Genomic DNA, 27,947 nt, shown 5'->3' with positions numbered 1-27,947 from the left:
GAAGGAGAGCAGAGAAGCTTCAGTTACTATAAGTGATTTCCAGAGAGGCATTGGCCGAGTGACTTTGAGATCACACACTGCTTCTCCATCCAGCAGCTGGAATTGAAGGCCACAGCCTTTGCTCCCTCTGAGCTGACGGAGATGATTCTTTTTCTGCCTGCTCATTTCACTGAAGCTTGGATGCTGAGCTCTGGGTGTCACATTGATCCTTGCAGTACAAGAGGATTGTATCTTGTTCCATGTAGCACTCAAAGCAGCTGGGCATGCTTACCAATTTCAGTTAAGTACCAGCTAAGGTCAAAGGAGATCCCATCACAGAAGTTCAAGGCCCTGCCTTCCTCTTCTTACTTCTTTCCTGAGCAGATTCTCATTTTAATCAGACTTATGGTACTTTCATCCAGTTATCTCAAAGTACATAATGACTGCTGTAATTACTAGCAATAATGAGCTAATCAGTTCTTCTAGGTACTATTTTCAAGGGATAAATAGTGCTATGCTTGCTGTAAGAAGTGAAAAACTGAGGCAAGGAAGAGCAGTTGTTGGGTAAATAGCTTTGGTTTACTTTTAATAGTGTAATCTTTTCCCGGTTTTATTTGTATAGCTTTACATGTTTGCTTCATAGTATGTTCTGCATTCTATTATTGCTTTCCAGTAATTTAGTCTGTTATTGTTTTGGCAGATAGCATTTAGAAACAGTTGGTTGTGTGAATGTACTAAGGTTCACTTAAGAAAACAGCAGTGTTTTTAGAAAAATTAACAGATGCTGAAGAGGTTTTCTTTTTTGTTGTTTATATATATATATATATATATATATGATTTATCTTTTTTTTTTTTTTCCTGGGTTTTCCTTTTTTGTCCTCCTTCTCTTGTTTGGATGACCTTCATTTTTAGGAAAAAATATGAGTAGAATTCTTTCCTATTTATTTTCCCTATACTCCAGCTTGCATTTAAGTCTCTAACATGGAAGGATAACTGAATATGTCTTTCTAATACGTAAAGAACCAAGATATTCTACCAGTTATGATGCTTGTAAGGCAGAGGTATGGTCTTACTAATATATTAGTTAATTGCTTGTATCTGTAATTCATATTCAGAAGGCATATGTTGATTTGGCAGCATTTAGCAAAGAGTATTGTTTCCCACAGCTAAAATAAGCTTTCCTGAACTTCTTTGAAGGGTAGATAGATAGGTACTCGGAGCAGAGGGGAAGCTGCCACAAAAAAAAAAAGGACATTATTTGTTTGTCAGAATTTTCTGGAACTTAACAAAACTGACTGATCCATATGATACTCTATGGAGTAGCAAATAACTAACCAGTTATTTAATTTTTATCTCTCAGGCTGTGCTCCAGCAAGCACACATGTGCTTAGTTTTACTATGGTGAGTAGTACAGTGTGATTTCAGTGGAACTATGTGCTATATAAAACTAAGCACACATGTAACTATTGGTAGGATTAAGTCTCCAGATAGGAACCAGTGTCACGAAACTCTTATTTGAAACATCTGCTTTGCTCTAAACTTGTTTAGTAAGGGCCTGACATTTAGGTGTTTATGTGCACCTTGGTGTCTTTATAAAGCTGGCACTAATTCCTTATTGAACAGTAGATTAAGGGCCTCTAGAAAGTCTGAAAACCTTATATAGACTTAGTTCAATCAACTTTCAATTCTAAGGAGACTTAAAAGTAAAGTTAGTCTCAGCTGTGTTTAAAAATGCTTCACAAGCAAGGCGAAGTCAATCTGACAAAATAAATAAATTGAGGTAATATAAGACTTATGTAAGTGGAATATTTGGTGGGATTTAAGTAGCAATAAGAGGCAAAAAACTGGGAGGACCATAACATTGTTTCTAAGGTGACACTGTTGGTTTTGATGCTGCAAGCTCTGACAGCCTTAATTCTGAAACTTTATGCTCTCCAGACTGTTCTCCTACTGCTTAGTTGCTCTTTCAAGGCCCCCTCCTCCTCTCTTCTAAAAAATACAGATTTGCACACTACCTATGGCTCCATGAGTTCTCCAGCAGGCTAATGCATGTACAATCTTTAAGCACTTTTGGAGCTGTTTGACTGTAACCCTGTTTGTGTTTTCCCTTTTGTGCTGGGGGACACAAGAATCTTGCTTGAAATAAAGCCCAAACAAGGGAAGATAAAGGGTGGGAGTATGTGAAGGAGCTGGTGGATAGCTGTTACAGGGCTGTGAACCTCTGCTCATACCTTCTCTCAATGTGCATTTATCCTGCTGTTTAGGCTAGACTCTTCCCAAATACCTGCTTTGGTTCTTGCACACAGTATTGTGTAGAGCTCAGGTTTGAGGGTGGGCAAATAATCCTGCTGCTTTTTCCATCAGACGCATACTAGGGCCTGCATCTCCCTTCCATTCCCATTCTGTGATGGTGTATGGCCTGAAAGAGCCCAAACACACCAAAGGGAAAAGCAGGGATGAGGTATTTCCTCACTGACCAGTCCTTAAAGATTTGAGGAAAACTCTTGGTGGGTCAGTAATGCTCACTAAGCTCTGAAAAGGCTCAAAGGCTGTGAAGGCTTTTGGATGGACCATGCAAATACTACCTGTCCCTACCTGCAGCCTAAGGGTCAGCCTATGCCCAGCCTCAGGAGCACGGGGCCGGTTTCAGGACATTGCTATACCACATTAATATACCTCCTGCCTTCTTCCCCAGGAAGATACGGCATCAAGTGTGGGGTTTGTGGATTCATGGCATAAACTGGAGGTGGCGGTGGTGTTAGTGTGGCTTTCATTTATCTTTTGTAACGCAGATGGAAACCCGCGGCAGCTCTCCCATCCAGAGTGAAGCAGTACGCAGGGTGTCTCCGGGTTTCGTTCATTCACCGCCCACCGGCCGCTGCGGGTCCGTGTGGCCCCCCCGTCTGGTTGCCGGAGGACGGGGATGCTGCGCCTCACCCGCGCTTCACCCAGGCCGAGGACGGGGGGGGGGGGGGGGTGAAGGGGAGGAGGCCGCACTGCCCCGGGGCCTGACAGAACTGCCATGTCTGTGGCGCAGCAAGGCCCGGCACCGGAGGCGCGCCCCGCCCCACCGCCAAACGGGGAACCCACCGGGCGCCCGCACCCTTCAGGGAGGGAGGGCCGCGGAAGCCCGCTCCGCCGGCCGGACCCCCACGCAGTGGGTACCGAGCGGTGAGGCGGCCGCCCCCCCCCAGTCCGGCACTTTTCGGCCGACAGAAAAAGGCGGAGGAAGAAGGAAGGACGACGGAGCCCCTTCTTTATTACTTAAACCCCCTTTCGCCTTAAGGGGCAGGGCCAGGGGAGTTTGCGGAAGAGCCCGGCCACACGCGGGGTGCTGATTGGAATGCCGCAGTCTCGTGACGGCGGCTGGGCGGTTCCAGAACCTGAACCCTACCCCCCCTACCCCCCCCCTTCGCCGCCCGCCCAGCGGCACGCCAGCCCCCCGCGTTCCATTGTGTGCGCCAGCCCCGCCGGGCCCCGCCCCCAGGCCTAGCCCCGCCCCCTTTTCCTCTTGGCTCATTTCCGGCCGCCGCCGCCGCCGTTTGCTTCCCTCCGAGGACTCGGGAGAGTGAAGAAACAACAGCCGCCATTTTGTTTGTGTGTGAGCGACTGAGGGAGGGAGCGATACCGAGAGGCCGAGCCGGACGGGGCGAGCCAGGGGGAGGGCAGCGCAGAGAGACCCAGGGGCCCGGACAGGGGACGGGGAGAGAAGCGAGGAGCCGAGACGCCCGCCCCCCCCACCCACCCTGCCCGTCCCCGCTCTCTTCTCTCTTTTTGCTTTCCTCTCTTCTCCTTTTCCCCGACTTCTTTCTCTTCCCCCGCTCCCGCTTCTGCCCGCTCCGCCACACACGTCACAACAGCGGCCGCAGCCGGGCCGCCGCCGAACGCCAGGCAGGGGCAGTAGGGAGCCTGCGCTCGGCCCCCGCGCTGCTTGCGCCGTCCCGCCCCACCCCCCCCCTTCGCCGTGCAGCGCCGGGGACCCCCCTCCCAGCCATTTAATTTAACCCACCCCGGGGCCAGTCCCCCGCCCTCCCCCGGCGTGGTTTTTATTCTATTTTATTCTTTGAATTTTACCCTTTTTCCCCCGTCCTCGGAGGGGTCGCTGACCGGCCTCCTTCCCTCCACTACCAACCTCTTCGCTTCCTTCCCCACCCTCGCAGAGGCGAAGAGGGAGTCCCCGCCGCGCTCGGGATTTTTCTCCCTGGCTTTCCGCGCCCTGCATAGCCCGTGGTCCCCGGGAGCGGAGACCGGGCAGCCCCCTCTCTGCCCGGCGCCAGCGCTCCCAGCCGTACTCGGCAGTCCGGGAACGGGGAAGGTAGGCTGAGGGGGGGAGGGGCCGGCTTCTTCTTCCTCCTCTTCCTCCTCCTCCTCCTTCTGCCGCTGCTGTGGGATCGGCCCCTCTGCCTGCACCGTAGGGGGGGGGGCAGCCTGCTACTGAGAGCGAGAGAAAGAGGAAGGGGAAAGAAGAAGGGGTGGGGGGAGCAGAGAGGGTGTTGAAACCCGCCCCCCACCTTCCCATCCCGCGATCGGTGCTGCCTCCATCAGGACAACAACCCCTCCTCCTTCCCTGCACAACAAGATGTGAAGCGGAGACTCCTGGGACTTATCCTCACCCTCCTCATCTTTACAGCTCCCCTTTCTGCAGCCATTAGCGACGGGCGAGGAAGAAGCGAGTGGAGCTGGGGACCCCGCGCACGCCTTGCCCCTGTCCCTGCCGCCACCTCCCCAGCCCTGTCGCTGGCGGTGGGTTTTTTTTTGCATGGTGGTGTTGGAGGGGGAAGGAGCTGCTGCTAGAGGACGGTGATCTTTTTTTCTTTTTTCCTCCTCCTCTCCCCTCCTTCGCCCGCCTCCTTGTGGCGATGAGGAGGAGGAGGACGGCGTCGAGGAGGAAGAGGCTGATGGCGGCGGTGAGGAGGCAGCAGGAGGAGGAGACCCCCCGAAGGATGAAGAAGATGATGGTGGCGGTGGCGAGGAAGCACCAGCAACACAACAGCCGGGATTAATTTTACAGAAGAAAAAAAAAAATCCAACAAAAAACAAACAACAAAACCAAAACCCCAACAGCGCTTTTTTATTATTATTTTTTTATTTCTTTTTTTTTTCTTTTTTTTTTTTGGTTGGAGCTTTACCTGCTTTTCCTATCTTCGCTCAGCCCTTTCGCCTGGGGGAAGAGGACTCTGCCTCCCCCCACCCCGCGCCAGCTCCCACCTTCTCCCCGCTTCTCCGCTGCCGCCCTCCCGGAGCCCGAGGGGCAGAAAAAGGGGAACTTGGCCCCCTCCTCCGCCAGATCCTCCTCGCTCGCTCTCGGCGTTATTGTTATTCTTCAGCTGCCTCGGGGCCCGAGAAGAAGGAGAAGGTTTTGGGGTTCACTCCTCCCCCACCTCTCCGCACCTCCCGTCTCTCTGCTCTGCGTGATTGTCTAAAAAAGAATTAAAAATGGCCGAGAATGTGGTGGAGCCGGGCCCGCCTTCAGCCAAGCGGCCTAAACTCTCCTCACCGGCGCTCTCCGTGTCCGCCAGCGACGGCACAGGTCAGTCTCGGGAGCCCTGTCTCTCCCCACCTTTTGGTACTGCAATTACTGCCCTTTTCTCCCCTCTTCTGCCTAAATCTCCTCCTCTCTCTTGCCGCTCTTCACTCTTGCCTGCCTTCGTCCTTTACGTCTGTCTTTCTCTCTGTTTTGCTCTGTTTGAACGTATTGGCGTTTAATGGCATCGGGAGAGCGCTCGGATGTTTCTGCCCTTCTATTTTTTCGGAAGTGATTGAAAGCAAAGCTGTTCAGTTTATTGTGCTTTTGATCAGCTGCAGATAAGATGTAACAGTTTGTCATTTTCGTGTGTTTCACAGTAGTAGTTATTTACTGAGCTCCTTGCAAACCATATATCTGTAATGCCACTTACAGAAAGTGCTGAGGATGATGCTTTTGTACACTTTATTGCTGAATTATGTATGTACGCTTGTACACATGTATGTGTCTTCTTATTTTGCATATACAAGGGGTTTTTTTACAGCTCGTTCAAAAATGAGATTTACTTCTCTGCTCTCTTCCATTTTTAATTCTTACATGCAGTCTTCTTATTTGCTTCACTTTTTACAGTCCTCCTTACTTTTCCTTGCAGAAGGATATCTCAAAACTGCTTTCCTGATTCTAAGAGACCATCGACTTTAAGAAAAAACAGCTAAAACCAAAATCCATGTCCCAAGCTTGGGGTGTAAGGTTTATTGAGGCTCTTATCATAGAATTAATGTTATTTCATCCTGTTTGCATTAAGAATCAATATGGAGTGTAGCTCATCTCACAGCTCACGTTTCTTTGCTGTGAGGCCAAAATGTCTGAAATTTCCCTGTAGACTGAAGAGTTTTGAAGATCCTCTGCAGTCCTGCAAAGGTCCTCGGTGATGCTATGCAGGCAAGCTAAATGTTGGGGATCTTAGGTGTCCCAATCCTAGCCAATATAAACTGGTTGTACTGGGGGGGGAGGGAGTAACAAAGGGCTGTTCAGCTTTTTAATGCTTTTTGAGAAGCAGATGAGTATTTGGTGTCATTTTGCAATGAGACTACTTGGTTACCTGTCCCACAGGAGTTTCTTTGAACTCACTTTAGATCTTCTTTTCCTGTGACACATGGAGGAGGCTTCCTCCTGCCAGAGTCTGAGTCGTGGTATTTCTGAAGCCACCACCGGTGGTCTTGCCCATGCTGTTAACAGCTGGCAAGAAAAAGAGTTGTTTCTTGTTTTGTTCATTTGTTTTTAGTGATTCTTATTTGGCAGTGAACAGAAGGCTTTAGTAGCCATTTTTGGTTGAGCAGTGTTTGTGATTCTACTTGGAATCATCAGGCAAATTTTGATTATTGCCTTCTCTGGTCTTCGTGAGTGATGTATTAGTTCTGAAAAAGTTTATGTGTAATGTAATGCGTATTAGGTACAGACAATGTTATGCTGTAGCTGGAGAACATGACTTGACTGTTCCTCATATCAACAGGTCTCTAGTAAGAGAGTAGAAGAGTGTTGGAGGTGCTGGTCTTCAGAGCTAGTTATTGGGGGTTTTGTGCTAGACTTGGAAACCAGTACTTAATTGAGTGGTAACCGGTTTTGTCTTTATAGGAGTTAGCTTGCTCTGTTTAGAGAGGTGAACTAAAAATACATGCTGTGAGAGAAGTCCCAATTTAAAGATGTATTTTAATTCAGATTAACTCACATATCTAAATTAGGACATTTGTGATCAGATAAGGTTTGGATAATCTGTGTCAGTTTAAGAGGTGCAGATTTTTGCAGAGTACTTAGTTTATTTTAATAATTAGTTCACTGGACAGCTTAGTGAACTTTTTGCAGTCATGCTGAAGCATCATGGATTGTTGGACAGCTTCGGTAGTGCACAAATGGGGTAATTTGTCTGAAAGTGATGGAGATAGTCATCACCAGATAGCTATGCAGAGGTTTATAGTGGTGCGAAGACTTTAGATACATGCTACATAAAAACTGTTAAAGGAGTCTTACTCTTCTGAGTTGGATTTTTTTTTGTTGTTGACACTTGGATTTGTGACAGTTCCACTTTCTGTGTTTTTCTAACATGATATCATACTTGTTCTCTATTTAGATGAAATCAAACCTCTTAACCAGTATGTGTGATTTGAGGGTGGTTTTTTTCATTTGCTGCTTGATAGACTATTTTTTTGTCCCACTTTTGCTCTTGTGAGAAACTTTAAGTTTACATGTTTAACCTATCTGCTCCTTTGAAATAGTGCAGGCAGCTTTCATTAAGTAAATTCCACTTACAGAATCTGTTGTATTGTCCCCACTCCTTAGTTAATTATAGAAAATAAATAACACGGTGCTTATGTACTTACTCAAGCACTGTTTTTCAAACTGTTACTCACAGCATCGTCAGAAAGAGGGAAGAAGAAAGGTAACTTGCACTACTGTTGATGAAACTTTTCACAGCACATGTACACAGTGGCTTTCTCGGTGTTTCTTTTGCTGTTAACTTTTTTATTTACTTAATCTGAAATACTGTTTTAGCTGGTCAGATACCTAAAAACGACGACTGACTGTAGTTACTTATGCCCAAACTTGAAAATGTTGTCTGTTTATATTGAAAACTAAGGTGAATCTCTAATTCACATGTGTTTTCACAGTGGACCTGGATGATACTGGGCTTGGAACGTGCTAAACTTGTTAAAGCTGCATTTTCTACTGTCGTTGCAGTGCTGCATCTCCTTCTGTCTTGAAAGTCTTATATGATTTGTGTGTTCCCTGCCCAGAATTTGCTTTGCCATAGGACATGCTGTGTTAATGTAGGTTTCAGTTGCTTTATTGGTGCTAATTCCTTCTTGAGGACATGAGAATAACATAGACTTACATGGAAACTGAAGTGTTCATAGCACATTTTCTAACAAGCATTGTGAAATAATTTAGGAAGTCTTGGTGTTGTCAATGTTATGTAGTATATTAGAATTTTTGAATGGTCTCATTTTCCTTTTTAATACTATGTACTTCTAGAATAGCTTCATGAACAGGACTGTGTGTGTAGGTTCCCTTAAACTGCCAGAGGTTTTTCTACAACTTTTTCTTTTTTCCTATTTAAATATTTGTTGCATTTGGGTGATAAGAAGAGTGATAATTTTATATACATCTTATCCAGAGATTTACTTTTCTGAGGACCAATACAGCTCTACATTGGGATCCGTACCTTTTGTTGGTGCAGTGCCGGTAGTATGGGAGGTGAGTTTGTTACACTGGGTACGCAGCTCTTCCGTACTAGTATGGTTACATTGATAGAAGTACTTTACCCCTGTGGCTCAGTGTCTTACCTTTCCTCTACTGCTAGAAACACTGTTTCGATATGATGCAACTACTCTTTAACAAGACTTCCTTAAACATTGTATTTGCTATATGCTACTCTTGTCCCTTTCCCCCATAACAGAATAATTTGAGTGCATCCTGAAGAGTCACCTCATTGAGTAAATGGGTGGAAGTCTTTTGTAAAGAAACATTTCTGACTGGATGCCTTAAACCAGTGATTTTTTTTTTTTTAATTTGACCTTTTTATTTGTGAACCTTTCAATTTTTCCTGCAGTAATGCAGGTGTGCTGAAATTGCCACATACAGATTTCTGTGTGGTTTAGTCATGTTTTATATCCCACTTCCCCTTTTTAGAAATAACCTGATTTCTGTGAACTAGGAAAGCTTTTAGGACTCTTGGTTCAGAACCGCCATGTTTTGTAAGGGAATAAAAATGGAATATACTCTCTGCTGCAGTGTGGTTGTATGGTATCATATCTTTGGGCTGCTAGATCTGAAAACAGGATTTTAAGTGCTTAGTGTTTCTGGCTTGCTGTGACATTGTAAGACAGTTTTCTACAATTAATTGGCATGTGTTTTGCATCAGAGATCAGTATGTATTTTTGTGATATGTGACTTACACAGTTCGCTATATCAAAAAGCTGAATTTTTCTGAGTAACAGCACATCTTCAATCTCCCTTTCAGATTTCAGTCTTTTATGAAGTTTCTATGTTCCTTTTTTTCCTCAGGAACTGCTTCTGACCTTCAAAACTTTACCACTCTTACATCAAGGGTCTAAGACTTGTGACAAAACTTCTCACCAATTTAACTGATACTCTTTTTTTCATTTGTTCCACATGTATCCGAATGTTGCTTTGCTCAAAATGAATCTTATTAACCATGTCTCACTGCCTTTTCCAGAGGCATGTGCGTGGTTTTTAAGTCTGTTTTCAGGCAGCTATGTTTTTTCCCTAGTGTTTGTATATACTATTTTTAAAAATAAGTACTTTTCACAAATACGTTTTCTGGCTAGTGTTTAAGACCAAGCCATTAGCTACGTTTAACTTAGTCATCAGTTACATAGTTTTATCCTGTTGTTGAGCACCACTTTTTTTTTTTTCCTTCCCCCCCCCCGACTGTTAACTGTTGTGATATAAGAAATGCTTTGAAATACGCTTTGATAGGTGGCATACACTGTAAATTGTCTACTGCAGTAATAAATGCTTGTGTGGCAAAAATGGGCATCTTTGCTTTGTAGCTAAGTAGGTTCTTGAAGTAACTGCATTAGGAATAAATTTAAGCGAAATTTAAGTCTGCAAGACTTTCTTTAGAGAGAAAGCTGATGATTCATATGGTGCTTAGTAACTTTTTAAAGAAAATCTTGCAGACTTTTGAACACTGTAGATTTCTGAACTGCTGCATCTGCTGTTTTTTCCACCTTCACCAGGTGGATTTTGTGTGGGTCTGACACAGTTATGTACTTTTTCTGAGCAGTGTTAGATACCTATTTAAATAAATGTACTGTGATGTGAAGACTGTACATATTGTGGTCTAAAACTGAATCTTGAGCACTTACCAATAAAAAAACCTCGAGACCAAAAAGCCAGTTTGCAGTTGCTATTTAAAATACAGAGTCACAAGTTTGATATTGCAGGGAAAACCTTTGTTACTGAACTTGGGAATTTAAATCCCAGATTAAAGAAAAAAAAAACCCAAACAAGTAATTTTTGCGTCTTGTCAGTCCCTTTCCTAGAGCAGGCTTTGGTTTTAATCTAGAGGGTCCCCAGTTCAGGTTACTGGTCAGTTGGGTGTTTGCAGAAAGCCAGAGTTTATCTGGGAAGGGTCTAGTGGACTCCTGGGTTTAGCGTATGTTTTTAGGGCATTTGGGTTTCAGAAGGTACTAGGAACAAACACTGAATTTCTACTGTAGGAATTCTGGTTTCTTGAGCCTTTACAACTTGGAGAAAACATTTTTACTATTAGATTTCAATTTTGTATGATTTAGCATGCGTTTCTTGCATCTTCTCTGTAGACTGCTTGATTATACCCAGCGTTTCACCTCAGTGTCTTGCTTAGATGGTTTAGCAGTGGTTGTTCCAACTGCATAACGATACTATAACCTTTCTCATCACCCGAATTAGTGCCCCCTCTAAGAGGGATTGGACGAAAGTCATTTAAGTTTATTATTTGACAGATGGAGTAATTTTGCTGTGTAGATTTAACTGACAGGTAAACAATGCACCTGTCTCCAAGGAATTGGCTGTTCTGTCTTTACTTAAACTATAGCAGCAGGCTGAAGCAAAGTACATCTGTCTCTGCATATGGTTGTATGCACTGACAGAAAACTTCCATGGGGTTACATTGAATTTGTAGAATTTCAAGTAGAACTTGAGCTAGAGCAGTTCATAGAACTCTCTCTGGGCACTAATTATCTGACAACATGACTTTGTTCTCTTCCTAAATTGCAACAATTTTCCTTAAAATGGATTGTCATACAAACATATTTAAAGCACTCTTAAAAATGTGATGTGCTATAGTCTTCAAACATACATTTCTTCCAAAACCTTTTTAAGAAAATCAGAAAATGGAATCTTGAATCCTGAACTCAAATCATAGTAATTTGTGGTTTAGTTGGTGATGTCAGGTGGGTTTGCAGGAACAGCAAGGAGATGAAATTGTGGTATAAACCAAGATGTTCGTTTAAAAAGTGCAACTTAGGTACAGCACAAGTTACTTTCTCAAAACCAGCAAAGGTTATTTTCTCTTATTGATGGTTGTGAGATGGGGCAGAGGAAGATTTTGCTTTTTTTCTACTTGATGGTGTGGAACGCCTCTGTGCTGTACCTTTTAGTGCATCTCCATACCAGATGCAAGTACAGTTTTGATCTGTATTTGTGTGCAGAATTATGGTTTACTGTTTTTAATGTTGTAGAACTCCCAAATACAAGTGAATAGAAAAATCTCTCTTGGAACGTACTCTTACTGTGTTAATGAACTAGAATAATCCAATTCTCAGGTTTTATTTCCCTTTTTCAGAATTGGAATTAAAAAAAAAAAATTGGCAAAATGCTGGTGTCTGTCTTAGTCTGCTGAAGCTAAACTGCCTTTTATGTATTCCTGAATATAATTTCAGGATCCCTGGGGAATTACTGTTTCAGGGTAAAGAAGCCGGATCTGCTGATGTCTGGTTTTTTGTTTATTTGTACATAAATTCAGGGTTGTTTTTTGGTTTTACTCAGTAGTAATGTTGAGCAAACTTAAGTCAGTAATACTCAGAAAACTGACTTAACTTTTAGGTAATTATGTATGTTAATTGCGTCATTTCAGAGTCATCATTAACTTGACAATGAAGTGAACTTTTTTTCTTGAAACTGATTTATAATCACTTCTAAAATAAAACTGATTCTGTGTGTTTGTGCACATGGGGGTGTTCCCTTCCTATCTGCCTATACCCATTCTTTGCCCACCAGTACAGCAGACCGCAGGGCATCTCTAACTTTCCCTGTGCACAGTGGTCCACAATTTATCAGACTCCTAATTGAAACGCCATTCTTACTATATAACAATATCACAGACCATCATTAGGTACTTAAGGTGATCTTATGGGAGCTTCACTGGCATACACAGGGTAGTCTTGGGAATAGGAGTACTAATTTAGAGACTTTGCACAAAAGTTAAAGGTAGCTCAATGAAATCTATGCAAATAGCAACATCTCCACAAGGAAATTACTAACTGTGTGACTTGAGCATTTTGGAATTAGTGACAAAATTTCACTATATTTGAGTCTTCAGTGATGGTAAGATTCGTTCATACCTTTGCATTGTTAAGTAATAGGGTGAATAGGCAGGGACATGGTAACTCTGAAATTCCCCCTTAAGTAATGTCAAAAATATCAAACATACCCTAACTTGATTCTTGCACCCAGTCTTTTCCATACGATTACACCACTATTGTTTCCCTAGACCAGCTACAATTCTGTGTTCCAAAATCACAACCATTGAATTTTTGCTATGTTTTTTCAGTGCTAAACACCTACTCTTGTCTGTAGGTCTAAATACTGGGTTTTGAAGAAATTTGAATATGATCATGAAGGCAGTTTGTTATAAATATGATTTTTCTTCTGAATTGGCAAAAATTCATCACCCAGAGTCTACTAAAATTGATATTTCTGTTGGTAGTGCTTTGGGACAAGTCTGACTTAAACTTGGAGATTATTGAGACTTAATGAAGTGGAGATTTTTTATTTTTTATTTCCTTAAGCAGGAGTTGATGACACCAGTGTTTGAGTAGGAATTAGGATAGCTTAGAAAAGATGTAGCCTGTGAGGTCCTAATTTTAGGACTTCAGTATATGTTGAATGATAAGTTATTACTTCTTTAGAATGATTCCTTTTGTTTATACTTGTAAAATACTTATATTTATACCTGTTTTTCACAACTGATAGTGCCATTTGTATTCTAGATGGTGAATTGGACTTTGACCAATAAACATTTGGTTGTCTTTAAAAACATCTCTGCCAAAGTTGTGGGCTACTGTGATGTGCTGACGCATTCTGTGTCTTTGTGTTTCTTGTCTTCCATGGGTTTTGAGTATGTCCTTTATAGCTGCGTGTTCTTGCATTCTTCAAATTACCAAGTTTCTTGATGTAGTGAACAAATTCAGGTCTTGTCTGGGTTAGTAGGGAAGTAAGGAGGCAGTGCTTCCCCAATTTCTTTCAAGGAACAGAATTAATACCAAAGTCTAATGCTCTAGACTGTTACCCAAGTAGCGTAATACAGCATAAGAATTCTCAGCTGCTGTTGTCTGAGTGGTAGTGAATACTTCTATATCACACTTGTACTTTGTGTTATATAGGGCCTGATGAGCTAGGATTTTGGAAGCAGTAGTTGTGATGATGAATCTAAACCTTTTTTAAGCTTATGTTGCTTTTCCCGCCTTCGTTTTGCATCAGATTAGGAGACTAATGAAATTAACTCTACATTTTAAATTAGGAAAAGTGGTTTGGCAGAATTTGCATTACCATTGGATAATGGTGGCTACAGATGATCTACATGAAAAGCCACCTTCTGATTGGGCATTATTGGTAAGAATAAACCTGATCTCCAAAATTCTCTATAGCAAAGTTCTCTCACACCACCTGGTAAGAATGTTAAGAGTTTTTGCCTCGGATGTGGTTCCCTTCCCCAGTGAAACTGAACTTGTCTCAATTTTTTGCTGTTGCAGAGGCCTTGGGAATTGATGGCTTTCTTTATTAGAACTTGGTTGCAAGCTTGCTTGATCTTTGCATCTGCATTTTCATGGATACCAGAGGATTCTCTTGTGAGAATAGTTTCCTTATCTTTTCTGCCTTTTTTCTGTGTTTGAGTTCTGGGTGTGGGGGTGTTTTTTTTGTGTTTTAAGAGCATTCCAGACAGCACATTTTAGGGCCTGTAATGCTGATGCTTGACTGCAAGCCCAAATGGCTCATTTCTCTGGAATATTGTGGTGTCCTCTGAACACTTTCTCTGTTACATCAAGGCCCTGGTCAATTCCTGGAGAACTTTTGTGTTGCTATGCAGAGAAGAGACTGACCTCAGCAGCCTATCATTATTCTTAGCCTGAAAGTGCATCAAAGGTGTTATGCCTTCTGTGTAGTCCAAATCCTCTATGCCTCCTGTCAACCCTGTCACATGCACACTTTGTATTCAGTGTCCTGTATTAAGCCTTGTCCACTTGTTTCATTGTGAACCTAATGACTGTGGTATAATTTCATCCATTGATGGTTTCTCAAGCCCAGGAACATTTGTGCAAACAGGTGACTGTTCAGCAGTTTCTATCTTGATATTTCTGTGTTCAGGCTATAATGTAATAAATGGGATGCAGGGACAGGAACTGTAAAGTCTCTTACCTTTCTCTGCAAGGTCAGCAATGAGAAGGACTTGGGGACGTTGGTCGATGAGAAAATGAACATGAGCTGGCTGCAGCGTGCACTTGCAGCCTAGAAAGCCAACCGTATCCTGGGCTGCATCAAAAGGAGCATGACCAGCAGGTCAAAGGAGGTGATCCTGTTCCTCTGCTCTGCTCTTGTGAGACCCCACTTGGAGTATTGTGTACAGTTCTGGTGTCCTCAACATAAAAAGTTGGAGGAAGTTTTTTACTGTAAGGGTGGTGAGGCCCTGGAATGGGTTGCCCAAGGAAGCTGTGAACGCTGTATTTCTGATGGTGTTCGATTCCAGGTTGGACAGAGCCTTGAGTGACATCGTTTAGCGTGAGGTGTCCCTGCCCATGGCAGGGAGGTTGGAACTGGATGATCTTAAGGTCCTTTCCAACCCTAACTATTCTATGATTTTCCTTGTGTTCTAAGCAAGGAAATCTTTACCTTGCCTTGCCTGCTTTGAGCACTGTTACATCCCTGGTGCTGACAGGTGCTCTTGCAGTAACACTAGCTTGAAATAAATACTTAGACTCATTTGAAAATTAATCACTTGATAAGGCTTCCGTGTCTTATTGACTTAAAAGATTTTGATTGCACACTCTGAATCTGTACCAGTTTAAAGTCCATTTTGACGCCAGCTGGGTTTCCAGCCCAGGCTGGCAGGTTCCATGAATCTTGCAGATCAGACACTGTCAAAAGCAGACTTCTTGGAAGTAGGGTCTGAACCTAAGGAAGTAATCCATAGTATGCAACACAAACTAGCACACTGATTTTTGAAGTTGCTTTCTCACAGTTTAGGGTGCAGTTTATACTACTTAGTCCAATGTAACTGGACTGCCACTGAAAGAAATGATCCTGCTCCATCTCCTGTCTTTTCTGATACACTTCCTCACTACAGATCTAATGTAGCCAGGGCAAATCAAGCAAGTTTCTTAACTCTACAAAAACAGACCTAGTGGTAGAGTTCCTAAGAGGAATTATTATATGCCTTTGGATGTTGAGACTACCTTAGGTTAAGACTTCCTTGATTACCTGCTGAGATGTTGTTTTGTTAAGGTACTTTGCTTCTTTGAATCTTAGTTGGCAGTAGCAATCTTTTCTGTATCTTCTTGTTACCCATGGAAAGAAACACAGTAATAATACCGAAGTAACATGATGTGGAATCACTCTGTGCCACTTTATGGAGGTCAGGGTTTAGTTCTACCAGTTAATGTCTGCATATTACTGGATGTTTGAGCTCCTAGACCAGATACCAGCTGTTCCATTGCATCCCAATTTTTCTGTGTCTGAATTTACCCTAAGATCTCTAGGGATCATGAATCAGGTAGGCAAAGAAGGCAAGCAGTGAACTCTGTGTACTGAAAAGTCAATCAGTTCCACGAACAATTATCACCATTGTTTTAAGCTATGCCTTTGGCTTTTGTGCATGTGCTCTTATTTTCATGTGGTGTATGAGCTGTCTGGCCCAGTCTTACCAGCTTTTTTGATTGGTCATAGGTAGGAATCTCTACTATAGGCTTTAGAATACCTATTATATGTAGAAGATAGTGAAATGAATTTCAGGTATTGCTAGAGGTACACAAAGCCCTATTGATCTTTGTAGTCTTCTGAGACTCTTCATGTTTCAGTCCTGCATCTGAAAATTTTGGCTTCCTGGCAGTTGACTAAAAATGTAACTTCCATAGTTGACCAGACAACTGAGCATTTATCCAGTTTTGTTACCTACTGGTTGAAGAAGACTTTGAAGTTTTGGGAAAGACTTATAAAAAGAGCAAACTCACGCCAGAATGTTGCATTTTTGGTATTCAGGACTTAAAACTTAGGCTTGTAGCCAGTAGTATTCTTCTGTGATGAATCTTCTGTTGTGCAATCTTCAATTTGTTAGGATTTTTAATCCTAGTCTTACAGAAAGAATATTCTACATTATTTTGCTGTAAATAATCTGATGGGGATTATCTGATAGGTGTTACCTGAAATCGTCTAAAGGGGTCTTTCGAAGAAAATATTCTGTGGTCATTTGAAAACAAATTAGGTCTTCATACTTAGATGTTTACTTATTGCTTTCTAGGTGGTTTTGTGAAAGGCTTAATAGATAGTGATATGATCTCAGGACAGGAGTAGTGATTTTTCTTTTAGCACTTGTCCTCTCATGGAGGCTGTATCTGGTCAAGAGAAGAAGTTTTTTTCCCAAGCTACAGTCACTTGCAGAACTGGTCTTTGAGCTGCATACTCATCTTTGCTTCCACAACTGTTTCCATTTGCAGACAGGAGGTTGCTGTGTGCTGCCATCGTGGTTATGTTGTAGGTACAGGGTTTGTGCTGGCTCATGTTCTTCTCAGACACTTAACTTTCAGTTTCACTTTTGTTTGTTCCTCATTAAGGAGATTTTTATTTTTTTTTCTGGGTGGCAGAATAACTTATGAATTACTCATCATATTTTGTACTTCTACCTCACTCATGGGCTGTTTGTCAGTGTTCTGGATGTAGTGCTTCAGCATTTCATTTTTAAAGGCATCCTGAAAAGCTATGTTAAACTGTTTTTTCTTTTTGATTGCTTTCCCCATGTCCCTGATCTCCCCTCTAATTTAAGGGTATCTCAAAGATCTCTTCCACTGTAACTCTTCCCATTTCATCAATGTTTAATTCTTAAGCTAACCACTGAGTACTGTATGGTTTTTGGGGGCTGGAGGGGTTGCGTTAAGTCTAGTGACACAAACTGTAAATTAATCACTTTAAATGAGGGGCAACTTGCACAAAGCTTTATTCTTCTGGTTCATCCTTCACTTCTGAATTTTTGAAAAAACCAGTCATGCTAAGGAATACCAGTGATGCAAATAAAATCTGAATCCTTAGTGGGTGTTGTAAAGCATAATTTTTAGCATAAGATTTACGTTAATGAAGAATGGGCTGACTGATTTGAATAGTTTAAAGCATAGTTCTTTCATGAAAGTTACCATTCTGTCCCTGGTGCTTTGCAGTAATGAAGAATATATAAATGGAGTTATTAAATCTCCTCTGTTGTGGTTTACCTGTGTTCTTGCCAACCTCGTACTCTGTTTTCAGAGTTCTTAAGTTACGGTCTTATCTGTGATAATAGTTACATAGTTGTAGAAACTCTGTTAGTACTGGAGTTTGGCAGTTTGGTATGGTATTGTGTGAAACATTTTGAACTGATTTCTAATGCTGCTGAGATTTTCTGACTTACTGGCTGTTTAATTGTAGTATTTTTCTATTAATATTTGGACCAAGTCATCTTGCCAGCCTCTCTAGAATTCAGTCTAATTGAGATTTTCCTTTAAATGCAATTGCTGAGATAATGAATAGTATTTTAGGTCATTGCTGGATCTGAAGTTTCTGAAAGTGGAGTGCAATACCTCCTACAGAGCATCCATGAAATGACCTTTTTGGCAGAAGTGGTGCTGAGATGTTCTAATAATTAAGATTAAAATCCCCTCTTCTGTACTAGGTATTTCTTCCAAATATTTTTTAGATATGTGTAGCAGCATCACACAGTGGCACAGTTTTTAGCCATAACCTTTTTGGGTTATGTTTGTTTTAACTACCATAGATTAAATATACAGCTCAAGGTGCATGCCCCTTCTGAGGACATAAAAACTTTTTGTTTTCTTGAGCATATTAATTCTGGTGCCATCCAGTATTCTTGCTTCTATATATCCCAGATAGTGACCTTTCTCCACTTGGTTAGCTTGGGAATTGCTTTGCATGGGCTCCTGAGATATGAATTTGATTCTTTCATCCTGGTGGGGTTGTTTTCACAGCTTTGTGGCCAGGAGGGTTATATGATTGTTTTCCAGCGGTGTTCTTTGTGGGAAGATACTGACTGTCCAAATGAAGTTTAGTGGAATTTTGCAATTCTGTGCCCCCCCAAAACAGGACCCCCCCCTCCCCAAAAAAAAAAAGTCCACACAAAACCAACCAACCAAAAACCCAAATGCCACAACTAAACCTCTATTTATTATACATAGTAAACACTTTTTGGAAAACCATATATTAGTTATCTTTGTTCCAAAAGTGACAGACTTCATTGAAAGTTAAAAATAAATGATAGTGCTTTCCTATCAACCTTTTTTAATCCTTTATAATAGTTGTCTAATTCCCTTGGCTAACTGTGGGATTTTAATATAGGTTTTTTTCTCTCTTTCCTTCCCAAATTTCTCAAGTTGAGAGATGATAGTCTGAGCTTTACTCAGATCACTGATTAGTGATCTTTCAACAGAAACTGTTGTAGGAGAGTGAAGCAGAATAGTCTTCTCTAGTTTAAACTCTGTAAAGTTTAGAAATTACTTTTACCATGATAATTTGGATAGCTTTCAGTAATGACTGATCCGGGAATTTTGCTGGAACATAAAAAGTCAAGTTTTGCTAGTTACTTGAAATAGAAAAATAAAAACTAATGAACAAGATTTTTCTGAAAGATGTTGATGATTGCTCTGACCTCATATAAAATTTGTTTTGCTTTTCAGATTTTGGCTCACTCTTTGATCTGGAACATGACTTGCCAGATGAACTGATCAGCTCCACAGAACTGGGACTCGCCAATGGTGGTGACATTAATCAGCTGCAGACCAGCCTTGGCCTGGCACAAGATGCTGCCTCTAAACACAAGCAGCTGTCTGAACTTTTACGGGCTGGTAGCTCCCCAAATCTCAATATGGGGGTAGGTGGCCCTGGCCAAGGCATGGCCAGTCAAACCCAACAAAACAGTCCTGGAATGGGAATGTTAAACAGCATGGTGAAAAGCCCCATGGCACAGGCTGGGTTGACTTCTCCCAATATGGCAATGGGTGCAAGTGGACCAAACCAGGGTCCTTCAGCCCAATCCACAGCAGGAATGATGCCGACAGTAAACAGTCCAGTTAATCAGCCTGGCATGGGAATGAACACAGGGATGAATGCTGGCATGAATCCTGGGATGTTGGCAGCAGGCAACGGACAGGGAATAATGCAGGGGCAAGTCATGAACGGTTCAATTGGAGCAGGCAGAGGTCGACCTAATATGCCATACCCAAACCCAGGAATGGGTAGTCCTGGTAACCTGTTGGCCGAAACACTGCAACAAGGCTCTCCACAGATGGGAGGACAGGCTGGACTGAGGGGGCCACAGCCTGGAGCTATGAACAAGGTAAGACAAGCTAAACTTGACTTTATTACCTTCCTTCTTGTTCTTGACTTTGGAAAGATTTATTCGTGGGAGATTCGGGTTCTACGGAATAGGACTTTTTCTCTTTTGAGAGTCCCAGATCATGTGGTAAATAGTTCAGATGCTGCTAAAGTGAAACCTGGAGCAGTGATGAGAGGCAAAAATTGAGTCTTTCACAACAAGTAAGACTATTGCTAGATTAAAAAGTCTATTGTAGAAATCTTGTGGCAGTATAGTTTATCAGCAACACTGGAAAGTAACGTGGTTATATCTTATTCTGTTTTATACATCATCCACAAATGTACTTTCCCATCTAATGTGATCCTGATATTGAGTGTGATGGGAATCCATCAGGACCTTTTAGATATGGTGGTGCTCTTTTCTTTGTGACATTTAACGAGAGTTTGTGTTGTCTGAAATCAACTGAATGTATTTGCTGTAGCAGATGCCGAGAGGCACTTTCAGGTTTGAATAGAATTAGCACACTGTATGTGCTAAGACACATACATTGGCCTTTTAAAAAATAGGTATGTGAGTTAAGGATGGAGAATGAAGGCTTCTGTAGACACCTGAAGACAAATGGTGGGCTCTTAAAAGACTGTTAAAGCAACTCGGTTCTAGTTTTAAACATTATAAAGGCTTTGCCTATAGGAGAGTAAATCAGAAAGCTGGGGTAAAAAAATTCTTTTTTTATGCTGGAGAAGGAAATGTCCTTATGGGGTTTAGGTGATGGGGAAAAAGCTGTTGTTATGAGTCACTGAGAAGCAAAGACCTAGTGGTTTAAGTGACTAAGAGATGTCTGCACTGAATTTTTGTCATGCACAATTAGTGTTTTTATTAGTGTAGGGAGCCACTTAAGTATGTATTCTCCAGTTTTCAGTGTTACTTCAGTGTTTCAGTTCACTTTAAGGGTGGGTATTTTGCTTCTTGGCTAATGAGGGGGCAGTTTTTTCCAGCATGCTTTCCAATACTTGAAGAGATCTATATTGGAGTGCCTGAAGTCCATTTGAAGGACTTGGAATGATAAGTAACATAGTCTTTTAATGTATTTGAAATGTAAATGAAAATTATGCTGTGTATTAATGGTTTTGATACACTTTAATGTAGTAAGTTGTCTTGTGAATGCTATTAATTATAAAGTTCTTGAGCTATTTGCTTAAGCTCAGTGTGCTAATGGTTCTGATAGATATCTATGTATGTGTCTAGTAATGTGTGACCTGGTCATGTTAGATACTTTTGCCTGATAGGAAAGTTGTTGCAAAGCTTCATTGCTACAGTAGCAAACATGTATGCAGTTTGCTGTGGAAGGAAATATGTAACTACTTAAAGTATTCTTGTATTGGAATGACATGGTATTTTGTTCATTATTCCTTGGCTGTAAAAAGAAGTAAATTTACTTTGATCCTCAGAAAGCTGTATTCAGAGGTCAAAAATTGATGTATTGGGTGAAACGCAACTTCTTAACCCTTACTTACCAGAGCTCTAGGGTTATGCACTGAAATCTCATTTAGCTAGGAGAATTAATAGAAGAACACAAAATCAATCTTTTGGCTGATGTAGCCCACAATTAAATTGTCTTCTTTGCTTACTTAAATTCTGAAATGTGTTGTACGTCAAAAGTAAGAACACTTTATGCCTTTGGGAATATTCGGACCAAAACTTCTGGGTTTTAGTTTGCAGTCCCAGACTGGTTAAGATATTTCAGAGTTCTTTAATTGTTGATTAAAAAAACCTGGTGACTTTGAGTGTGGTGGGTATAGCCCTTGCACAGGAGTTGAAACTGCTGGATTAGAGAGAACAGTCTGAAATGGAGGCTGAAATTCCAGAATGTCTTCAATTGGTTTGGTTGTTGGCAGGGAGCCTGTGTTTCACTTCATGCACTGGAGTTAGCAAAATCTGACAACAGTCATGTCTGACTGTTTTGTCTCTCCACCCATCTGCTTTTGTGTTTTCCCACCTACAAATCTTCAAAAAGTAGATGAAAACAGAGGACCCTTAGCAGTTGTTTTTTAAAAGCCTTTTTTTTTTTATTGGTAATTTTAGTGCTGTGTTACTGTTAATGTGGGAGTTTGTGTAATAACTTCTGTAGGTTTCCTTCCTCACTGCAAAAAATGTGCATTATCCAAGAGCTATCCTTCAATGGAAGGAAAAAAAAAAAAAACCAGATCAAACATTTCGGTTGTGTTCAGCTTCATTATGTTACCTTGCCATGTCAGTCCGTTTAGGTGATGGGAGGGGAGTGTTGCCTCTGGGAGCTCCATTGCAGTAAAACGGAGGTGTATTATCTGCAATGGTTTGTACTGAGGAATAGCTTAGGCTTCCTGTGCTGTGAACTATTTGGGAGGGAGGGTGTTATACTCCTCTAACAGTAAAGATGAGCTTGTGACAAGTGGTTTGTCAATTTGGAAAGCAAAATCGGTTGCATTTCTGCTTTGTTCTGTTGTTCTATGGAGTTACTGAAGTGTATTCTTCCTCTCCTCCCAAAAAATTGGCTAGCAATAGTGGAGCACCTGCTTTACGTATTACCCATGTACTTCCAAACTTTTCTAGTTGTGTGGCTACTTTTTAGGGCTTGAAATCCCAAACGTCAGTGTAAATGATTGATTTAGGGTCACCTGGTATACATAAAATTGTATGGTCAAAATGTGCCACTTACATCCTGTGGCTTAATGCTGTAGCTTTTCGTATGCTGGAAGCAGCCACTGACATACAAAGAAGCAATTCTGTCTGCATGCCATCTCCGTGCCAGTTGCATGACACTGTTGAGGAGCAAATCCAAGCTTGAAACTCAGATGGTCATTTAAAAAGAAAAGATTCATTTGCATTGTTTTTCTGGTCCAGTTTATGGTCCTTAGTATGGAAGCTGATGCTGATATTAGGGACGGGTCATCTTAAAGGAATTGGTGTTGCCAGTCAGAGGAGTTGTGGACCTTCCTTCGGTGACAGTACTAGCTTAAAGATGCATGTGAAAGTCTAGCCTGAAAGGAACTGAGAAGTTTGGAAGTGAAAGGAATTGTCGTCAGTTTTGCTTTCTTGAACAGCTTTTTGTTTTCTATGCGCTAGGTTGGGAGCAAGTTAGGAGGGTGATAGACTTGCCTATTACTCTTAGAATGAAAGCTTGCAATTTGTAAAGCCTTGATTCTTTCAGTGTTTAAGCATTTTGAGGGCTTCTTGTTTCACTAGGTAGCTTTACAACTTGGATTAATTGAAAAGTAAACAGCAAATCTGTATTAGACTGAGAAGCAATTCAAATTTCCTGTTTTGAACCATTCTTCATTTGCAATTTTATCTACTTAAGTCTGTTGTTCCACTAGGTTCAGTTACGGTCTTTTTGTCCAGCCTCTTATTAGGGTAGGAGAGTATTTTGTGTTGTGCATTTCTCTATTAGCAGTTCGCTATCACAAAGTAACTAAACGACCTGGCCTTCAGGTCACTGAGATTTCATCTCCCACTGATTGAAGAAATATTGCCTTACTCAAGTAATGAAATGGATATGAGGGCAGTTCAGATTAGTAAAGAGCATTACTACTACCTCTGGTATGTATTTTACTTGCATGTGAAATTACATGAAATGTTTAGAGTTCCAGTAGTAATTTGTCATTTGGTTGGAGTATATACACACTTCAATTGTAATTGATACACTTGGGTTATTGGTTTAACCTCTGTTAAACAGTGTTCAAGGCCAGGTTGGACAGAGCCTTGGGCGATGTGGCCTAGTGTGAGGCATCCCTGCCCATGGCAGGGGAGGTGGAGCTGAATGATCTTAAGGTCCTTTCCAACCCAAACCATTCTATGATTCTTAAAAGAATCAATGTCAGTATTATACAAAGACAAATGTAATTTTTTAGAATCTCCATAACTTCCTTTAAGTAAAACAATGAGAAATTTCAGAATAAAGTTCTGTTCAAAGCTGCACAGAGACTGAAGATGATGTCACTCTCAAATTGTAAAATCAGATGATGTTCCGTAGTGTTAGCATATTTAAAATCACAATTTCAGTAGGAGGTCAATGTCCTTGGTTGCCTATTAGCTGTTTGATTCAACAGGTAAAGTTAGTTGTGTGTGCTGCTCCTTTGCTTTTTCTTCTTTGAACCAAGGTGAAAAAATGGAAAATTCCTCACTTGATCCGAGCGTAAGAGAGGTGTATTTGTTTGTGAGGGAGAACTAGAGAAGTAAAGACATGGATTTGAATTGAAGTTTCTGGGGGGGTTAGGGGAGTTATTTGCACAGATGACAGTGAAATAATGCTAGTGTCTTGCAATGGGTATCTTAAAACATTATGCAGTCAGGTGCAAAGAAGAGCAATAACAGTCCTTGGAAAGAATGCAGTGGATACCACTAGCAAAATTTTGTTGTTATGCCTAGGTCCAGCAATGCTCTACCAGTCAGTAGAATGACACTGTGAAGTGATGTACCATAAATTCTTGGTTTTAAAGAGCCATCTGGAATTTACCAGAACTAACTTTCCTGATTTTTAACTTACATTTGTGAACATTTTTAATCTGGAAAGATACTAGGTGCTATCAGTATGGTCTTAAAGTAGTGCATGCACTACAGTTACCCTGAGAGACATACAGAGTTGATGCTGCAAATGTTGGATGATTTCAAAAAAATGTAACTAATACTAATTCTATTTCTTCACTTCTCCATGCTTACATTTATCTCTGCATATCTTAAAACTGGTTGTTCTTCAGTACTACTGCTGAAACCTAGTTATCTTTCAAATCCTAGACTGTAAATGAAGCGATTGTTTTTATAGAGAAACAGAATATATTTGATGTCTATGTGCATAGCTTTAACAGGTACCTCTTCTCAATTTGTACTCAATGGTACTGAAAGTAGAATGGCAATCAGTTAGTTACTTGACCTACCCAACTGAAGATGCTTGCGTTTCATGGTACTGGAACAAAACTTCAGAGAATTTCCTCAGACTTTGTAGCTGCTTTTCTCAGAAGGGGGGGAGTGTCTGAACAGCCCTATCTGATGCTGCTTGTGCTTGTGAACTAGGATGTTTCCTGAACTTCTGTCATCTATGCCCTTTACATGGTGGGTGGTGCGCCCCTTCCAGCTGGTAATGGTAGCCTCTGCTTCCATTGGAGGCAGGGAAGTCAAGTTGTTTTCCACTGCATGTAAAGGTATAACCATTTGAGGTTACCTTTGCTGTCTGCTAGCCATGCATTATCATTTTTTTGCAGTTTTCCTTGTTTCCTCTTCTTTACTGTGCTGTGGATTCTTTCTGCTCTTACTGTGTCTAAATCTTTTCGTATGTGCTGAAAGTAAGTTGAGGCTCTGAGGAGAAGAAAAACAACAGATGGGATGAAATGGGAAGAGCAATGGAAGGAGGTGGCCAGGAAGGCGTGTGTAGAGGTTGCACTCACTGACTTCTAGCTATGATTCAGTCATGTGTGTTTTTGCATGGTATTGCAGATGAGCCCTTGTACTTGTCTCATGTAATGCTACTAACATCACATTTCTTTGGCTGGTTCTTCTGCACTTAATTGTTTATCTACCCCTAACTCCCAGTAGATCATGAATGTGATGATGAACTATGTCAGTCTGTTTGTTTCCTACTGATAAAATTATACAGGGTTATTTTTATCTGACTTCAGTAGTCATGAGGCCATCCATATCTTCCTGTTCGGTGTTTTCTTTTATCCATATTTCTCAACATATCACAGGAAATGACATGAACATGTGTTTCTGCTTCTTGTGCCAGGGTCACAAGGCCACCTTGTGCCAGGTGAAGAACCTCACATATGACCCTTCACTCAGTCTAGAGTTGTGTGCAGGTTGTTAGTGTCAGGTTAGTGGGTCTGTGACAGCAAGACTGGGAGGCATTGCCATCAGGTTCAGCTGTGAATCTGGCAGGTGTCTGTTTCACCTGGACCAAGAAAGGCTGCTGATTTACCCCAACAGACCTGGAGACATTTGGGGTTTAGCATCCTTCTTAGATGCTGCTTGAGTCTGTGGCTTTCAGAGTCAGTTTGGCACATCTGCCCTCCATCCTGGCCTATGCTTCTCTGGTGTTTGCCTCTCCTGTAGACTGAGACAGAACTGAGGGTTATCTCTGTCAGGATCAGCTGAACTGGGCATGCAGTTTTCTGCTGCTAGGTCCCTGGGTACACCAGGGTGGAGGAAGTCCCCTTGGTGGGGGTTCTCAGCCCTTGGAAGAGTGGAGCCCTGTGTTTCTGCAATGGAGACAGCCTTGTTTGAAGGGTTGGTTTTATACCCCAAACAGTTCCAATGACTCATGCTTAAGAAAATACCAGAAATTTTTGCTAGGCCAACTTGATTAGTACATTTGAAAAAGCCAGCTGCTTCACATAGAGCTTCTGTCCAGCTGTGTGGCAGATACAAAAGTTGATTGGCATGGTTAAACCACATCCCTGAAATTCATTAGAAAAAGTGTTATGAGTGACATGGTAAAGGTGCTTTTTTTTTTTTTAAGTCTGAGTTTGGGATTCTCCCTCTATAGCCAGGACAGAGCTAGCTCTTCAGACCGCAGTTATTTTGAATCCTTTTTTATCAGTGTGTGAAGTCACCACGGTTGTCTGAGTTGGGCATCTTAATTTCTCACCGTGCCACCAGGGTGTGAAAATGCACCTTGAGCCTTCAATTCTGAATTATTTGGTTAGGGTTTTTTTGAGGCTGATAGCAGTGGAAGTTGCAGAAGTTATGAGAGCAGTGTTAGTAATGGCCAACATAGTCTTTGCTTTAGGGTACTCTAAGGTGTCAGCTAACTTTGGGAGCTGTGATTGCTAATGAACTTGAAAACTTTGCTTAAAAATTTCTGGATTTGGGGATGTACCTGCTTTCAAAACCCTTTCTGGAGCCAAAGGGATCCAGGCTATCTTACAGGAAAACAGACCTTGTCTTAAGGAAATGTTTCCCATGTTTAGTCCTTAATCAAATCTGACCAACTGCTGGTCAATTTGAGGCAGCAGTGATGATGGGAAAGAGTCCTAAAAGTGTTTGATGACTCCTTACATTTTCTTCCTTTCCCTGCTGCTCAGCTTGCAAATAAGATTCTATTAGTTTTCTGGGAGAAGCAGGAAGGGTTTGAGTCTTACCTGTCCTTTTTTTGGCAGCAGCTGCCTCAGTGGTCACCGTATGTGTATTCATTGCAGTTGAGACACAGCAGGGGTAGTCCCAAAGGAGACAGGAAAGGAAGGTTTTTTTGGTTCTGCCTAATTACTGCAATTTATCTTCTACGTGTGGAGATTCTTTGCTTTGCTTTCTAATGAATTACTGCTCTGTGATTATTGTTATTCCTTGTTTGTGGAAAAGAGGCACTGTCCTCAAGGGAATTCAGTTGTACATATCGGATGTCTAAAGTGGCAGGCTCTTTAGTGAATTCTGTGTTTCTTTTCCTGTAGCTTGGATTTGATTCTGCTTTACTTTGTAAATGCAAATTGAAGGCAACTGTTATAGTGGATTGGCAGATGTTACAACCTTGAAAGTGTTTGACTAATCACAGGTAATTGCTGGACATGTATATTCTCTAATAATGAGAAGGTTAAGGAGAAGAAGCAAGGTGTTTCTACTAGGGGAGGATGCTTTGAGAGTAAATGTAGGAATGATTGGAAACAAACCTACCATAGGAGCTTGTATACTTTTTGAATGCAGAAAAATGCCCAGACTTGAACCAAGAAGTATCAAAGGAGACTGAACATTGTCTAGTCAAATGCTAATGTGAATTGAAACAGTGCAGTTGTTTAAAGTATGTTTGTGCCTTTATTATTACGAGTTATGGCTCTTTGAGGATCCTACCTGAGTAATGGTGAGAACTTGGTAATCTTAACAAAGATCTCCATGTTTCATGATCTTCTGTGGCTAGTTGTTTTGGTTCTAGAAGGCCCGTTGAATATACATATAGTTTGTATGATATAGAAGTCTACGTCCTCTATGGATGAATGGTTCAGTAGATTTGTTTTGTCTACAAACATCTCTTTTTGACCTCTAGTACTGCTCACTGCAAATGGGTTACTGTGACTGTGTAGTTTTATCTATGCCTATGGTATATTCTTAAATAGAAAAAGATTGTATACAGACATGCATTGTTACAGCTGTCTGGAGAGGAGCTGTGGGAGTGCTGACAGTTGGGTGGGATGGTTC

The 27,947-nt window shown here is 41.5% G+C and overlaps 1 protein-coding gene and 1 long non-coding RNA gene across 5 annotated transcripts in view; one reads left to right on the top strand and one right to left on the bottom strand.

Annotated features, from left to right (window-relative positions):
- Window positions 1-548: 548 nt before the first annotated feature.
- On the bottom strand, window positions 549-2,467 carry LOC133217639 (uncharacterized). Its single transcript, XR_009726911.1, has 2 exons — window positions 1,016-2,467; window positions 549-982 (listed from the first exon to the last, which is right to left on the bottom strand). It is a non-coding gene; the product is annotated as an uncharacterized LOC133217639 (long non-coding RNA).
- A 992-nt stretch (window positions 2,468-3,459) lies between these two features.
- The window catches only part of EP300 (E1A binding protein p300), a 64,608-nt gene continuing 40,120 nt past the window's right edge, over window positions 3,460-27,947 (top strand). Inside the window, exons 1-4 of one of the 4 annotated variants that reach the window (XM_061363177.1) lie at window positions 3,461-3,580; window positions 4,140-4,294; window positions 4,610-5,509; window positions 19,156-19,814. In XM_061363177.1, coding sequence (XP_061219161.1) covers window positions 5,416-5,509; window positions 19,156-19,814 — 753 coding nt within the window. In that variant the 5' untranslated portion in view covers window positions 3,461-3,580; window positions 4,140-4,294; window positions 4,610-5,415. Of the gene's footprint in view, window positions 3,581-4,139; window positions 5,510-19,155; window positions 19,815-26,913; window positions 27,310-27,947 lie in introns of those variants that run through there. The other 3 variants (XM_061363186.1, XM_061363171.1, XM_061363194.1) reach the window with 3 other exon arrangements.

The sequence above is a fragment of the Neopsephotus bourkii genome, unplaced genomic scaffold (genome assembly GCF_033783945.1).
Source record: "Neopsephotus bourkii isolate Nb327-2 ecotype Australia unplaced genomic scaffold, CSIRO-AGI_Nbou_v1 NB_107, whole genome shotgun sequence".
Classification (NCBI taxonomy): Eukaryota; Metazoa; Chordata; class Aves; order Psittaciformes; family Psittacidae; genus Neopsephotus; species Neopsephotus bourkii.
Note: the sequence above shows the minus strand (reverse complement) of the source record. Positions and strands in the feature narration are given on the sequence as shown.